Source organism: Hyaena hyaena, unplaced genomic scaffold (genome assembly GCF_003009895.1).
Source record: "Hyaena hyaena isolate Hyena2069 unplaced genomic scaffold, ASM300989v1 scaffold_114, whole genome shotgun sequence".
In the NCBI taxonomy this organism is placed as follows: Eukaryota; Metazoa; Chordata; class Mammalia; order Carnivora; family Hyaenidae; genus Hyaena; species Hyaena hyaena.
Genome location: NW_024080746.1, coordinates 1,044,432 through 1,060,701, shown reverse-complemented (window position 1 = coordinate 1,060,701; position 16,270 = coordinate 1,044,432). Strand labels below are relative to the sequence as shown.

At 38.8% G+C, this 16,270-nt stretch overlaps 1 protein-coding gene across 3 annotated transcripts in view; it reads left to right on the top strand.

Annotated features, from left to right (window-relative positions):
• Positions 1-16,270, top strand: part of SEPSECS (Sep (O-phosphoserine) tRNA:Sec (selenocysteine) tRNA synthase) — a 35,830-nt gene that overhangs the window by 9,313 nt on the left and 10,247 nt on the right. For all 3 annotated transcript variants that reach the window (XM_039236668.1, XM_039236667.1, XM_039236666.1), the window contains exons 6-8: positions 1,376-1,478; positions 8,233-8,362; positions 8,492-8,583. In XM_039236668.1, the coding sequence (XP_039092599.1) occupies positions 1,376-1,478; positions 8,233-8,362; positions 8,492-8,583 (325 nt within the window). The remainder of the gene's footprint in view (positions 1-1,375; positions 1,479-8,232; positions 8,363-8,491; positions 8,584-16,270) is intronic.

Sequence of the window (16,270 nt, the reverse complement as noted above, 5' to 3'; positions counted from 1 at the left end):
TCGATTCACATGTAAAATATTTTTCTCTCCTTGCCTTTCATTAAATACCTTTATACACACTCTAAACATTAGTATATTTGATAAATTCTGAGTATTTAAAACTACTCATAAGTGATTTTTTTTTTCTTCTTAAAATAGTACTTTATGTTATTATAGTATCTTACTCTCAAGGAACTTTGTTAATAAGGAATGCCTTCATTAGAATACAAATATGTAAAAGTGCATTTTATGAAGAAAATACAGTGTGTATCCCAGAAGGTCTATTTTGTTAAAAACAATATCTGATTAATTTAAGTAATAGAAAGGTTCCTGTATCAATTTGTGAAGTTTGTGAAAGTGAATTATAAAATGACTCTTTAATTCATAACACTTTAAGGAAGTAAATTGAAAACTTCAGACAGATGAACAGAATAATGTCCTGTCTATACTTCAAAATATATTTATGCATATCTATTAAAAAGGAAAATGTATTTTGCAAAAGTAAACACTAAAACTGTGTAATAGATACTTGAAATACATCCTTGTGGGAAAGAACTTTTACTGAATAAAAGTGCTTTGCTTCTAGATTCTTTATATTGTAGAAAGAACAATTTTTAAGAATTTAAGTTTATTAAACTATAGGATTTAGTCTCAGCTTCATAGCATGTGAAGACATTTCTGTTAGAGATGACCTCAGTCACAAGCAGTAGTTGGTTTTGCAGAGGAGCATCATTTATTACATTCTAACTGAAATTTATTACCTTACTTTACATAGAGTTAGACTCTCAAATTGTTTTGATATAAGGAGTGTCAAATAAGAAAGCAAGAGTGAATTTAAAACCAGCAGCTATTTAAAAGATTCTTTAGTTTCCAAGTTGTTGGAAAATGTTATTTTGGTACTGAAACATTTTAATGTTCTGTATTTTTTAATACATTAAAGTCTACTTGAAAATGTATTTTTTACTTTATGAGATGTTAAATGTAAGATTTCTTAAAATTTCAAGATATGCTAATTATTTTGCAGATATTAGCTTTAGTATGATAAGCAACCAAAAGCATTTAAAAATGAGTGTACCACCTTGTAAGGGGTCATTACAATCTGCTTCTTGCTTTATGTATAGGAAATTTTAAAGCGATTTAAAAGCTACCATCTATATAGATGTTTATAAATACCCATTTTCTCATTTATTGGTAACATTAATTTAAAAGCTTTTTTAGATTTATTCTAAAGTGCCTGCTGCTAAATTTTATGCTAAAATACTGCTATAGAAATTTCAGTTTCCCTTTTTTTCCTAGTGTATGTTAAGAATAACTATTAAATTAAAAAAGTTTTCACACTGTAATTTATAAAAGCACAGTAAGAACATGTCTCTTTGTTGAACATTTATGTCCGTAGGTTAGAAGAGCTGGCTGTGATTTGCGCTGACTACGGCATCCCACATGTGGTCAACAATGCTTACGGGGTGCAGTCTTCCAAGTGCATGCACCTCATCCAGCAGGTAAGAGCTTACAAAGAGGCATCCAGAAACAGGGGTGTTAACATATTAGAAGGTTCAGGGGTGTTAACATATTAGAAGGTTATCACTTTGTTTTTCTTACAATTTGATGTAGTAGAATCAACTCTGTAGCATCCTCAACTTCATGGTGCATTAGAAATTAGCATTTTATTTTATTTTTTAAATTTTTTTAATGTTTATTTATTTTTGAGACACAGAGAGAGACAGAGTGTGAGCAAGGGAGGGGCAGAGAGAGAGGGAGACACAGAATCTGAAGCAGGCTCCAGGCTCTGAGCTGTCAGCACAGAGCCCAGCGCGGGGCTCGGACCCACGGACCACAAGATCATGACCTGAGCTGAAGTCGGATGCCCAACCGACTGAGCCACCCAGGTGCTCAGAAATTAGCATTTTATAGCTACACAGGAAAGGTCATTATTTGATGGTAATTGAACTAATAGCTTTGGTCAAGGCCAACACAGAAATACTTCAGTAGCTTATTTTTTGTAACTTTCTGAGAATGCTTCGTTACCGGTATTCTCATTTTTCTAATATACTGGATCATTGTCTTTTTTAAAACTGTATTGATGATTGATTCCGTATTTACTATTTAAGGAATCACTGTACCTGATCATCCTAGGCTAGAAATGGCCTCACTTATAAACATTTTAGTGTGTAACTGTGGAGTTGGCAGGGTTTAAAACACGTAACGATTTTGTTTTGATGAGCATCAACTAGATCCTGGTCATCTGTTTTAGATCTGGAAATGTGCCTGGGCGTCCCATCCCACTCAGAATGAGAATGTTGCCCTGACCTGCAAGGCTCTGTGTATTCAGGCCTCTACAGCTTCTCCGATTGCATTTACTTGTACTCTCCCTCTCTGCCGCTGTCTTTGGGCTTAACTGTCTTTTTTCTCCTCCTCCCTTGTGCCACGTGTGTGTGTACCACCCTGTTTTTGTTCTTGCTCCTCCTCCTCACCGGGTTTCTCTTGCAGAGAGTTACATGGTTTCTTGAAGTCAGTGAGACTCTCTTAGACTCCCCGTCTAAAATAACAGGTTCCTGTTTCTTGCCTGCATCTTCTGTCTCCCTTTTTATATTTTTACCATAAACATTGATTTTAAGGTACACATTTTTCCACATCATAACATTCCTGAAATTGGGTGTTTTAGAATCAGTGGTGTCTTATGATGTTAATTGGTAATGTTTTTTCTTACCTAGTGGTGTGGAAAATTTGGGTGCTTCTCAAAATTGATGACCTCATGCTCTGTTTTTTAAAGCACTTTTCACCATTTGATAAGATGTGTATTTTTTTATTATCTAGTTATTGGTAGTAACTAGAGTTAAGGTTGTTAGGGAAGAGACTTTGTGACTTTGTTTTGTTCACTGTTATGTCTTCAATATTTAAGACAGTATCTGGTACATAATTGATACTCAATAACTGGTTACTGAAAAATTGGATGAATAAATGAAGTATGATATCTACTTACAAGGATTATTTATGTCGTGTGAAGATGTGGGTAGATATTATCCATGTGTGGTGTGAGTTACATAATTTGTGTGCATAATGATGTTAATCACATAAATCACATACTCCGTTTTGACACAAGTGGTGTATGCTGTGTGGGCAGGACTTAGTCACAGATTATCTGTGACCTTGTCCAGTGTGGTGGCGAATGCTTCTTACTTAGCACAGTAGATCCTATCTGGTAAAAAAAATTTGGGGGAGTATCATCTCTCATATAAATGTGGTTTATAGGATAGTATTAGCCAATTTGCTTAATCTTTTTACTCAAAGGTTTTACCAGTTAGGATGCAATTGGCTGCAAGTTAAAGAAACCCAACTCACATTAGCCTAACCAGGGAGGAAGTCCATTAGTTTACATCATGTACGAAGTCCAGAGCTGGAGTCAGTAGTAGGCATGTGATGTCAGAGGAAAACTATTTACCCTTTCTTTCGTATCCTTTTCCATTACTCCTGAACTTTTAAAGGAACTTTTTCATCACAATTCTAGACTAGATTATCTCCATTGTGAATGGTAGTTGAGGAAGGTTGTATAATTCTCTTTGGAAATCTTGAAAAACATTTTATTTCAATGATGTTTTTTAAATTTCTCCTCACCCTTTCCCCTTTTCCTCTTTAGTTTCTAACAGCCGCAGTTCTTTTGAAAGTTAAGCACAGCATTACTAAAAGTTCAGGAAAGTGAGGAAGGAATAGAATATCACTCATAAACCTGTACGCAAACAAATACCCTTAATAGTTTATGGGTCCACTTTTTTCTCATTTTTATATGTGTATTGCTTTTTTTTTTTTTCAATAGTGACAGTCATTGTATACATTTAGTGGTAACTCTTTTAAACTTAGTGCAAGAAACTATTTAATATTTATAGACATTTCTGTACTCTCCACATCCCTATAAAATCTTCATAATGACCATTTCAGTGATTTCAAAACATTTACTCAGATATTATATATTTAACCCAGAAGGGCTTAGTGTTGTGGTGCCGAAGGTATAATTTTGAATACTGGAAAATTGGACAGCATAATTGGAGAGATTAAGACAAAGAAAATGAGTTCCAGGATGTGATGTAAAAGGTTAGAGTTGTGCATCGTGAATGCCTTCCTTTGTCGTCACCTCTCTTCATTTGTGAGGTGAAAATTTTAACCAGAAAATAACACTTTAAGATAGGTGAGTGGTTTTTAAATGCAGCTGCTATATTGTTGCAGATACTGTATTACCTTCTAAAATTAGCATTTAAGAAACAACCGTGCTTCAGCATTTTAATTTTCCCAAATTGGCCCTCACAAAGAGAGGTGTTGGCACTGTTGCTTTAAACTAAATAAATATTTGGGTCTTAACTGAGTGCGAGTTGCTGCTTCATGATGTTCTAGAAAATTAAATTTAGCTTTAATTCATCTCAGTAGTTCTTCTTAGTGATATATATACCATTTATTGAGTACCCCCCATGTGTCAGGCATCCTGCCAGACGTTTAAAGTTTACTAGCTTAATCCTAAAAACTTAAGGTGTACTTATTATTTCCGTTCTATAAATGAAGAAGCAAACTCAGAAGGATTAAGGGACTTGCCCAAGGTCCCATAGCTACAAAATGGCCCATGTGGTTCAGTGTGGCTTCAAAGCCCCATGTTTTCCTTTAAAAAACAACGTGCTGAAACTGCACATACTTTCCTGAGAAGACAGCAGTGTAGCAATCAAACCGTCAGTGAAGAAAGAGCTATAGCTACAGTGTGTCAGCTTATTTATTTATTTTTATTTTGAAGTCGCTGCCCCTGAATGACTTAATGCTGAGCATGGAAAGCGTTCTGCTGTGCACATGTCGTTGAAGTTAGCTCCGAACAGCCTGTGCTTCTGTTCTGTGCTAAACGGACTCATTTAGAAGACGGATGGAATATGGATGGTGGGACAGATTAATGGAGAGGGATATAGTGGAGTCGCAAAAATACCTAGGATTAATCCTTTTAGAGTCAGAATGGATTGTAAAGCTCCAAAGTGTGGGGAACAGTGGCTTCGCTTATTGAGAATTTGGGAAACGCCTTGGATTTGGATCCCTTGGATCATGGGGTCCTCTGTCCCCTTCTCTTTCTGCTCCTCTGCCCTCTTCCCTTCAAAAATAAATAAACATTAATAAAAAGGAATTTGGGAAAAGTACATATTATACTCCTTATTCACAGACCTAATGGTCCAGTTCATTCAACATTTACAAGATTCCCCTATGTGCCAGGCATCAAGTTAGGCACTGGGGATACAGAGGCGAATACAACAAAATCCTTATCTTCATGGAGCAGAAGCAGACAGGAAACAGTAAGTTTGATAAATGCTCTGGATCGGGAAGGGGGTGTCAGGTTAGATGGAGCAATCCAGAAAGTCCTCTCCAGGAAGTAACACTTGAGCAGAGCCCTGAGTGATAGGAAGGAGTGAGCCATGCGGCTCTCTGGAGTCCAGACGGGAGGTAACAACAGCAAGTGCCAGGACTCGGAGGCAGGTGTGTGCTTGGGGTATGCGAACAGCAGCAAGGACGCCAGTACGGCTGGCCCCGGGCAGATGAGGGTGGCAGTGGTAGTAAGAACTGAGGGGTGTTAGGGTTTGGGATTTCATCCTCGGTACGGTCATCAGCCATGGGAGGCTTTTGAGCAGGAGTGACATGTGATTTACATTTTTCAACCGTCATCATGGCTACTATGTGAGTAAGAAGGCAAGAACGGAAGGCCATTGCAGAGCTCATGTGAAATAAGGTGGTGGCTCAGGCCGTGGGGGGAGCCATTAAGGTGTTAAGAAATGGTTGGATTCAGATGTATTTTGAGAGTGGCTCTTAGAGGGTGTGCTGATGAATCAGATGTGAGGGGTAAGGAAATGAGAATTCAGGGCCCAAGGCTTTGGCTGAGGCAGTTGGAAGAATGGAAATGCCATGGGAATAATAATTTATTTTATAAACATGGGCCCTTCCTCCAGATTACCTAGGTTTTAGTCCCTGCTGTGTCTTTAATCACCTGGGTAACTTTCATCAAGGTGCTTTAATGGCCTGGGTTTGAATCCCAGCTGTGCTGTTAATATTAAGTACATTCCTGACCTTGGGCAGGTCACTTTAGTTTTACTGTGCCTTAATGCTCTCATCTGTAAAATAGCTATTATCTTAGCAGCTACCTCAGAGGGTTATTACACGGGTTAGGAATGTGAAGTGCTTAGAACAGTGCCTGATGCACAGTGAGTTCTCAATAAACGCTGGCAGAAGTTATTATATGAACAATTTTGCTACTGCTGTCCCTAGAATCTTGGGCAATGTTTGGCAGCTGATAGGTGCCCAGATATTTCTTTTGTGAATAACAAGGAAATGAATGAGTTGATAATTGACAGCCCTTTCCTTCATAGAACATGCTCATATGATTCCTATTTTATTTAAGCCCTTTCAGCCTTCTGATGTTTTCTTCCTTCCTCGTTGATATCCTCTCACTTCGGTGAGAGTGGGTATACCTTCCTTTTTTGTTTATCTTTTTTTTTTTTGCTAAGCAATTTATTAAACCATACTTTATGGGTATTAACTAAACTTAGTGTGGTAATCACTTCATAATCTATGCATATATCACATCATGTTGTACACTTCTAACTTCTACATTGTGTCAATTATATCTCACTAAAGCTGGCAAAAAGGTTTTTTCCACTTAAAAATGAAAAAAACCCTTCATTTCCACATTTATTTGCAAAGTTTTATCTTTTAAAAATATTTAGATATACACTGAATCTTTAGATATTCTCTTTCTTTGATAAAAACCATTTGTTTTTTGTGAGCCTGTTTGTTTTCTTGCCAGAGTGTGGTGCCTTTTATGCTCTCTGGGTTTTAGTGATGAAGGGATTCTAGCAAAGTCCAGTGCAGTGATGGTTCTCTTATGCTTCTGCACCTGACTGAGGCTCCATTTCTCTCAGGAAGCCTTGGACAGTACTGAAATGTTAATAAAAGACAGCTCTTAACTGTTCTTCTTTATTATTACCTTCTAATACTTTGTGTGCTCTTCAATTATTTATTCTATTAGTCTTTATATGCTTCTTGCTGCTTTCCTGTGATACAGCAAGATTTTCTTTGATCGTAGTTTATGAGGAAATTAGAAGAGTAATAGGAAAAGGTTGAGATTGAAACAATCATGTGGTAGCTTCCAAAGTAGTCTGCTTCTCTTTCCTGCTTCTGTGTTTCTACCAATTGCCTGGATCTGGTCTCTTAGATTAGGCCAGCTATCTGCTGCTTCTATTCTCCCTGAGATATGGATGTGGAGGGAAAGTGTGAAGATGAAGGTCAAATGTGGTTATAATATTAATAAGAATGTAGATTGTGAATACAGATTGAAAATCTGTCACTACAGATAAAGAAAAAAAAAACGATCTTGGTTGAAATTTAGATAGTATCTCTATTTTTAAGAGGAGAAAATTGAAGCACATTAGATAGAAGGTCACAGACTATGTTAGATGGGGACTAGAACTTAGTTTTTACATTTCTAGTAAGTATTCAATTTTTCACTAGAATATTAGATTTTCACTTGAAGTTCATTTGCAGTGGAATGAGGTCATGTAAGATTATAACATTAGGAAACATGAGTTATGTAGAAACATTGCCAAGAGTATACAAAAAAGATTCCATTAGTTGATGTTAAAAATAAATGTTCTCTTTTGTTGTCTGAATGGTGGTAGGAGCACAGATTGTTGCTTAAAGTGGTCGTGCAGGTAGTAGATTACTCAGGCATCAAAGAGAAGTACAGTACTTAATGTAAAACTGATTGGCGACATAGCTGGCTAACGTCCATTGGATTATGGTGACCACTCTTGAACTTACAGAGGGTGTTTAAAGTAAGTTAATAGTTGCAGGACCCACTGTTGGCGTTTATTGTCAAATAGAAAATCACAGATGAGAGACAAGGGAGGAACCTGTTCTCTCAGCCAACAGTAAGGTGAAAAGCTGAGTTCTCACCTGAACTACTATGGAAACCCTGCCTTCCTCCCAGGGTTGTTGTGAGGATTTAATGATTCTTTTGTATGAAAGCAGGTTGTACACTATAAAGTGCTCTTTCACATAAAAGGAGCAGCATTTAAAAATTCATTTTAATACTTAAAAATCCTTTATTGGCAGTGTTACAGAGAAAATTAGAATGTTTGATTTCTGATTTTTCGTGCATTGTTTAATGGTATTTATTGATTAATAGTAGTTGTTGTCTCTTTTTCTAGAAGCCAGTGTGTAATACTGCATGTTGTTTCATTCTAGGGGGCTCGAGTTGGTAGAATAGATGCTTTCGTTCAGAGCTTGGACAAAAATTTCATGGTTCCAGTAGGTGGCGCTATAATTGCTGGCTTTGATGATTCCTTCATTCAGGAAATCAGCAAGATGTATCCAGGTAAATAAATCAGTTGCTCTTCAGAAAAAGTAACTGAAGTAATACCATTTGTACCTCGGCCACTATAATAAATCTTAATTTCTAAGGCTTTTTCCCCCTCCTGAATGTAACTTGTTCATCTTACTTCAGGAAGAGCTTCTGCTTCACCTTCTTTAGATGTCCTCATCACTTTATTATCACTTGGATCAAATGGCTATAAGAAGCTATTGAAAGAAAGAAAGGTAAGTTTTCTCTTTAGGTATAAAATCGTACCCTTCACTGAAATCCTTCCACATTACTGGTGTTTTTGCCTTTTGGTTTGCCCCTTAGAGAGCGTAGCTGGTTAGTGTGGTTCTAGGGCACGGATTTGGGTCTGGAATCACTCCGGGTGGTTTCTCTCCGGATGTGGTGAGAGATCTTGGACAGGTGAATTTGCTTTTGTTTTTTTGATAAACTCCTACATCAGAGATTCTTACTATCTCGGTAAAAATCAGTTCATTTTTCACTTAAAGATAGAGGCCCTTGAAAAACAAACATGCAGGTTTCTTTCCTTTTAGTTTATGGAAGTCTGAAGATCTGTCCAGGCGTGAGATGTCAGTTGCAGGAGAAAGAACCAGGTCAGAACCTAGCCAGCTTCTCATTCTGAAATAATAAATTCATCCCTTGCCATTACTGCAATGCTGAACTCATTGCTTATGTTGGCTGTGAAATGGAAAATGACATTTGTGCTTGAAAACTAGACTTTGTCTCCAACACTAAAATCTAGCTTAATTAATTCAGGAAATCTTCAGAATTGTAGACAGAGGCAGTGTTGGCAGGGTGGGTCAGACTAAGATGTTTTATTCATCTCCCATCTGCGGGAGCTAGAGGCCCCGGGACAGTTTTTGTATCTCTGTAACTTCCCAACAATCAGTAGCAATTATAGTCCCTTAGATTATTAATAGTATTTCATGTATTTTAAGCTATTTTATATATGTTTTGATCCTCTCAGCAGCCTTAGGAATATGCAACAGAAGTTGGAAAATTTTGTTCCCGATTTTACTCTAGTCTTAGAGTGCACCCCCCCACCCAAAACAGTCCATAGGAAAGTAATTGTTTACTTTATATTGTGAGGACCTGTCTTAATATTTACGTGATATGGGAAAAGACCTTCAACATCACACATGTGAAAACCACAGTGAGCTACCACCACGTACCTCATAGAAGGAAGCCGACAGTACTAAATGCTGGCAAAGATCTCAAGCAAGTAGGTCTCTCAGACATTGCTGGTAGGAACACAAATGGTACGGCAACTTTGGAAAACACTTTTGCAGTTTTTTATGAAGTTAAACATATGGTACCATATAAACTAGCCAGCCCACTCCTAGCTCTTTACTCAAGGGAAATAAAAATTTATGTCTGTATAAAAACCTATACATGAATGTTTGCAGTGATTTTATTCATAATTGCCAAACCCTGGAAACAACTCAAATGTCCATCATCTGGTGCATAAACAAACTCTGGTACATAATACTCAGCAATAAAAAGGAACAAATTACTGATATGTGCAACAAAATAATGGCTCTCAAAATAATGGCCTTGTATTGAATGAAATAAGCCATACTCTAAAGATACATATTATATGATTTACATGCCATCCTGGAAAAGGCAAAGCGTATCTGGACAGAGAAGAGAGCAGTGGTTGCGAGTCTTGAGTTGAGCGAAGGGGACTCGTGGGGCCGTTACCTGTTCTGGATCTTGATAGTCATAACTGTGTGTTTGTCCAAATTCGTAGAAGTGAATCCCTAAAAACTGGGCCTCTGAAACTTTACCATATGTAAATTATGCCTCAATAAACCTAACAAACATTTCCAAATGATGAGAATAAAACTCAAGTTTGCTAAACTCCCAAAAGTAATCATCATGGTAGTAGATTGTTGTAGCCAAGAGAAGACCTCAACGTATCTTCCAAGGAACCTTTTCTGTTTGATGGATGAGACCTGTTTATAGATGAGCAAAACTATCATCTGTTTGTCTTGTTTATATGAGAGTTTAGTTGTATTAGGTGCCCATGGGCCTTAGGTCTCCTTTAACTGGTTGTTTCATTGTGGAAAAGGTATTTGAACTTGCAGATTTTTTTTTTTTTGTAAGGTGTTTTCTGTCATCATTTTTATAGGAAATGGAAGGATGGAGAAGTAATATGTATGGGGTAAATTGTGGCGTTTAACGCTAAGCAATTGGACCTCTGATCCTCTGTCTTAACCTCTAAACTCTGCTGCTTTCTTCTTATATGGATATAAATAGCCTGGTAGCTGTGTAGTTATCGTACATAGCTGTAAATCTGAAGACTTATGTCTGCTAATACACAAAGGAGGCAAAGACAATGAATAAATTTAGCAACCCTGGCCAAAAAAGCTCAGTGGTGTTTTAGAAAAAATATAAGGTATTTGTTTGTGCAGAATCACTGTTGACGGGGGGCTGCCCCTCTGACTCCAGGTGATCCCAGTAGCACTGTCTGGTATAGTGTCCCTTCCTCCTTTTGCCGGAGTGGTGAGCATAGGACCCGGCTAGCGTGGTTCACAGGTAGGCATGTGGAGGTCGATTCCATCCAGCAGATTTGATAGATTCTTTAGACAGAGGGGGTTTGCTGCTTCGCAGATAGTAAACTGTAAGGATATGATCTTATTACTCACCTGCCATATTTCTGACCTTGCCAAGAAAGCCTTCTTGGGACCAGAGAATATAAGAGGGAAAACAGAACAAAGAGTCATCTGAGTTTCTGGATCAAAGAGTCATCTGAGTTTCTGGATCTAGCCATGCCTGCTGATAGCCTTGGCTGTGAGATGGACCAACAAATTCCGTTTTTTATTTTAAACTGGACTTATGGCACTGATGCCTTGAGCCCTTCATAATGTTTCCCAGCAGTTGTTTCCTCCTTTTCCCTCCCGCTGCCATCACTCCTAGCTCAGGCCCTCACCATATCACCCCAGGATGGCTACAGGAATTTACTAATTCTTCTGACCCGTAGCCTGTTCTCATTTGCTATGTTGTAAATGAGTGCCAGGGTAACCCTTTAAAGTTCTTCAAGTTATTCTCCTTTGAGTTCTGGTTGCCTGCAAGACAGAGTCCACACCCCTTAGCCTGCCATCACGATCCTTTGCAGTCTGCTCCCCGCATTGTGTTGGCGGTATTGGACCTTGTGTGCTCATTTATTCAGGCAAAGAGATGTTTATGCATAGGCTCTAAGGTTAAATTCAACAATGAGACTTACACAGTCTCTACGCTCATGGAAGTTACAGTCGAGGGAAATCTGGATATTAAATAAATAATTACAAGTCTATTTGTAATTTATTTTATGAAAGGACAAGCAGAAGATATGAGAGCGTGTGTCACCCTCCCCAGCTGGGGCACTAACCCAGTTCTGGGAGGGTCAGGGAAAGCCTCCCTGAGGAAGGAGCATCTGTTCTCTGAAAGTGCAACTTGTGCATTTATTAGACTCTTATGGTGTCATCATAAACTAGAGTGAATGGCTAAAATAACTGTATAACTCTTATGGGGTATTTTTTTTAAGTTTATTTATTTTGAGAGAGAGAGAGAGTGCAAGCAGGGAAGAGACAGAAAGAGAGGGGAGAGAGAGAAAGAGAGAGTGAGAGAGAGAGAGAGGGAGGGCGAGAGGGAGAAAGGGAGAGGATCCCAAGCAGGCTTCAGACTGCCAGCGCCTGATGTGGGGCTTGATCTCAGGAACCCGTGAGATCATGACCTGAGCCAAAAATCAAGAGTCAGACGCTCAACCGACTGAGCCACCTAAGTGCCCCACTTACAGGGTATTCTAGACTGAGTCTAGAAAGCAAAGTCCTGTGTAGTTCCAAGAGAGTTTGATCTAGATTACTTCATAAAATTAACTTTTCTTTAGGATAAATTCAGATTCAATAAGTCTGGAATGGGGCTCAGACAACTGTGTTCTTAACAAACTAGGAATCTGGTGCGCATCCTAGTTTGAAACCCGTTACTTTGGGGGCACACAGGTCACTTGTATCTGTAACAGAAACTGAGAGGAGAGACATAACTTTTTAGTGTTATAATACATAGGTAGATAATATTTTATGGAGTTTAAGATGGACTGTATAAATACTCCAAAATATCAAAGCTTTGAAAATATAACTTGTTAGTTATCTATTTCTGATCTCTTTAGTTGTCCTAGTTATAGTCGTTTCTTGTAGTGTTGTTGCTCTTTGCCTTATAACGGTCCCTTTGCGGATTTGGCTAAAAATTCATTTTTGGAAATACAGTATCTCTGATAAGACTATTACATCAAGTTTTAAGTTAGACATTTAAAATTTGTTTATCATATAGATAGAAACTTTAAAATTTTTTTTAATGTTTATTTTTGAGAGAGAGAGTGCACGTGTGCGAGCTGGGGGAGGGGCAGAAAGAGAGAGTGAGACACAGAATCTGAGGCAGGCTCCAGGCTCTGAGCTGTCAACACAGAGCCCGACGCAGGGCTCGAACCCATGAACTGTGAGATCATTACTTGAGCTAAAGTAGGACACTTAACTGACTGGGGCACCCAGGTGCCCCGATACTTTAAAAATGTTTATGTGCTGTTGTAGTATCAAATAAGTTGTATTGTTTAGTATTTCTTATTTCTGTTCCTCCATTGAAACTGTATATGATAATAGCTAATAAAATTATGTTATTTGCCGTAATAAACTAATATCTGTCTTGAGTGATTTCGTAGTTAAGTTTATTTAACTAGCATGTTAAACTGATAACCTGAGTGCGTATCCCCCCAGAAATCACCATCAGGGGTGTGAAATGAGACTTGGTCCTGGGTGATGGGGGGTCTGGGAGACTAGTGTCCACCTTGCAGTTTGCATTTATCCCTCTGGGCTTAGCGCCCTTTGCTGGAGGTGCTAGATGCTCATCAGGTGTTGACTGAATGAACTAGTGGGAGGTATTAGGGAATACCTAGGTTTAGCTTGGCATGGTCATCTCTTGTTTGACACAGAATAATATCTTTCAATTAGAGAGCAAATAACTTTTGATACTGACTTGCATTATGAATTAGATGCTCTCATGGGAATATTTCTCAGTATTTCTAAATATTCACAATAATTTGTGAAAAGGAACCAGTTAAAATGGTGATAAGCTGTCATGTGTAACAGGTGCTGTATCAGGGTTCTCCTCTTCCAAATTTATTTCCTTACCGTAAGATTTTGGAATTGTTGATTTTAGAAGGGGTCTGTCATCTTTTTGGAGTCTTAAGAATTTCTGTGATGCCATGGTTCTTCTGACTTTTGACATATAGCGTTTGACTTTTTTTTTTTTTTAATGTTTTTATTTATTTCTAGGAGAGAGAGAGACAGCATGAGCAGGGGAGGGTCAGAGAGAGAGGGAGTCACAGACTGAAACAGGCTCCAAGCTCTGAGCTGGCAGTCAGCACAGAGCCCGACGTGGGGCCCGAACCCACGAACCGCGAGATCATGACCTAAGTGAAAGTCGGACACTTAACCGACTAAGCCACCCAGGCGCCCCGATAGCGTTTGACTTTAAATTTTTCAGGGACATTTAGAGGATTCCAAACACCCAGGCATGTGTATGTTTTGCTCAGCATAGAAAATCCACCTGCTTTGAGAATGACCTGTAGGAATATGTAAGCTTAACAAGTGAATAGATCCAGCAGGTAGCCCCGCTCTGCCTCTCTTTGGGACTTTGTTCTTTGTTAATCATCGAATAAATATTTTATGGGACTAATTTTATGTCTAGTGATATAACTTGGATGGCTCCATCTCAGATGTCAAGAAGTACCTGTCTTTGTAACATCCAGAACTTTTTTCTTTTTCTTTCATCTGGATGGAGTAGAGTGGAATACACGGGACGACAAGAATAGGATTATAGCTACGGGGTATTACCACGTGTCTGTGAGGGTCCTGCCGGCTCATGTTAATTATCGTAACCAGAAAACTCTTAGGAGGGAAAAGTAGGTGGGTAGAAAGTTAGCATTTTTATGAATGTTTGCTGTATGCCAGGAACTCTGCTAGGCTTATCGTAGTCATTATTTGACATACTACTTAAAGCAGGTTTATGAGGTAGGTGCGATCCCCATCATACAGATAAAATTGAGGCTCGAAGAAGTTAAGTACTTACCCAAAAAGCACAAGAAGTGCCAGAACGGCCATGAAGCCCAGGTCTGTGTGATTCTAAAGCCTCCGCACTTTGTGCCTTATCACAGTCTCTTCCCACTGCTTCTAGTCCCTCAGCTGGCATTTGGGGCACAGTTCCCTGCTCTGTGCTAGGAATAAGGGCCATGAAGACCATGATCTCACGACCCGCTCTTCTTAGCTACTGGAGATAGATAAAAACCTCAAAGACTAATGTTTAAAATTCTTTGTATAGAATTTCTTAGAGACTACCTGTAGTAGTAATCTTGAGAGTATGAGAGTGCTCCTTTAAGAACTCTGTCACTGTGAGTGAATAAAAGTTTACTCTTTAACAGCTTCATTCAACAGGCAGAGCTTTTCACTGAAAAATGTGGATGTCCGCCGTAAACCATAATTGCATATATGTAGCATAAATATTGTTTTTTTATTGGATTTGTTGCAGAAGTAAGGGCCTCTTTTGTTTAAACGGACTTGCTTTTGAACTGTGGAAATTTAATCGTGATAGTTTATCGGTTCAGCTCTGGAGAAGCTGAGGCAAAGTTATTTTGCTTCAGCCAGAGCTATTTATATACCATCACTGAGAGCTCCTTTCTATATTAGCGGTGTTATTATGTACTAAAAAAGGAGTATTAAAAGAAAACTTAGGATTTTTTTTTTATTCTGTGCCCTTATTCACCACAATGATATTTTTAGAGGTTATTTCATCTAGTATATCTCTTCAGAAAGTGCTTTATCTTTTCACAGTAGAAGCAGACAAGAACTCAGCTTGAAGCCATTCCTTCTCAAGCTTTCTTTTTTGAAGGGTGAAAGGATCAGAGAGAGAGGCACTCTGTGTATGAATTGAACCTCTGCCCTTAGCCCGTTCCTGATCAACACATCTGCTTCACCGAGGGGAGAGATGGCCATGAATTTAACTGAAGAGGCCTTTAAGAAAGGGGTTAAAATTTAAGACATCATTTCTATGGGTTTCTTTCCTCAAAAACAAGGATCAGTCTTAGAAATTTCTCCTCACTTCTGTTGGTTTCCAGAGAAGGCCATCATTCTGCTTAGCTTTCCTTCTAGAAGAGTGCATTGCTGAACAGGGCACGCACCTAATCATTCGTCGTTGCAAGTATCTGCTGAGTGGGACCAGGGTGGACGAGGAGTGACAGCGGAATGGCTGCTCCAGCGGCTGGCACTGGCCAGCTGGGCTTGGAAGACGAGCTAAGTTCTAAAAGAACATCAGACATACAGCGCCAGGCACTGTCCTCTAACAAAGCTGAGTTTGGACACATGAGTAGATTTGCAGCCCTAGAAATGGAGTAGTTGAATTTCAACCAGAGCATCAGATGGCAGGCCTGATTATGGGGCCTTCACGGAAGGGTTTGAAAGGGTTTGAAAGCAGGGCGTTAGCCTGGGGTGCAGGGTCTGGGGAGTGTGGCCAGGTCCCGTCCGCTGGCCACGGCCAGAGCAGCGGGTTGCGTTCGGTGCTAGGTCTGTGCCTGCCATTTGTCGTCTGTCCTTTCACAGTACCGCAGACGTATTAGACCACTTGTTACGTTTCCTTTTTGATCTATTACCTACTTTGTAAGGCATATTATAATAATTTCTGAAGCTCTGTTTTCATCTTATAACACAAAACAGTATGTTTCAAAAAACATGAGGACATAAGACATTTTCCCTTAAAACTGAGTGAATTATGCACATTTGGGGGTCATGGGGAGGGATAGGCTAAACGTTGGGCTTTACGGCTGCAAATCAATTTGCAAAAGGCCATGTGAAAGATAATGCTTAATATAACTCAGCTTCC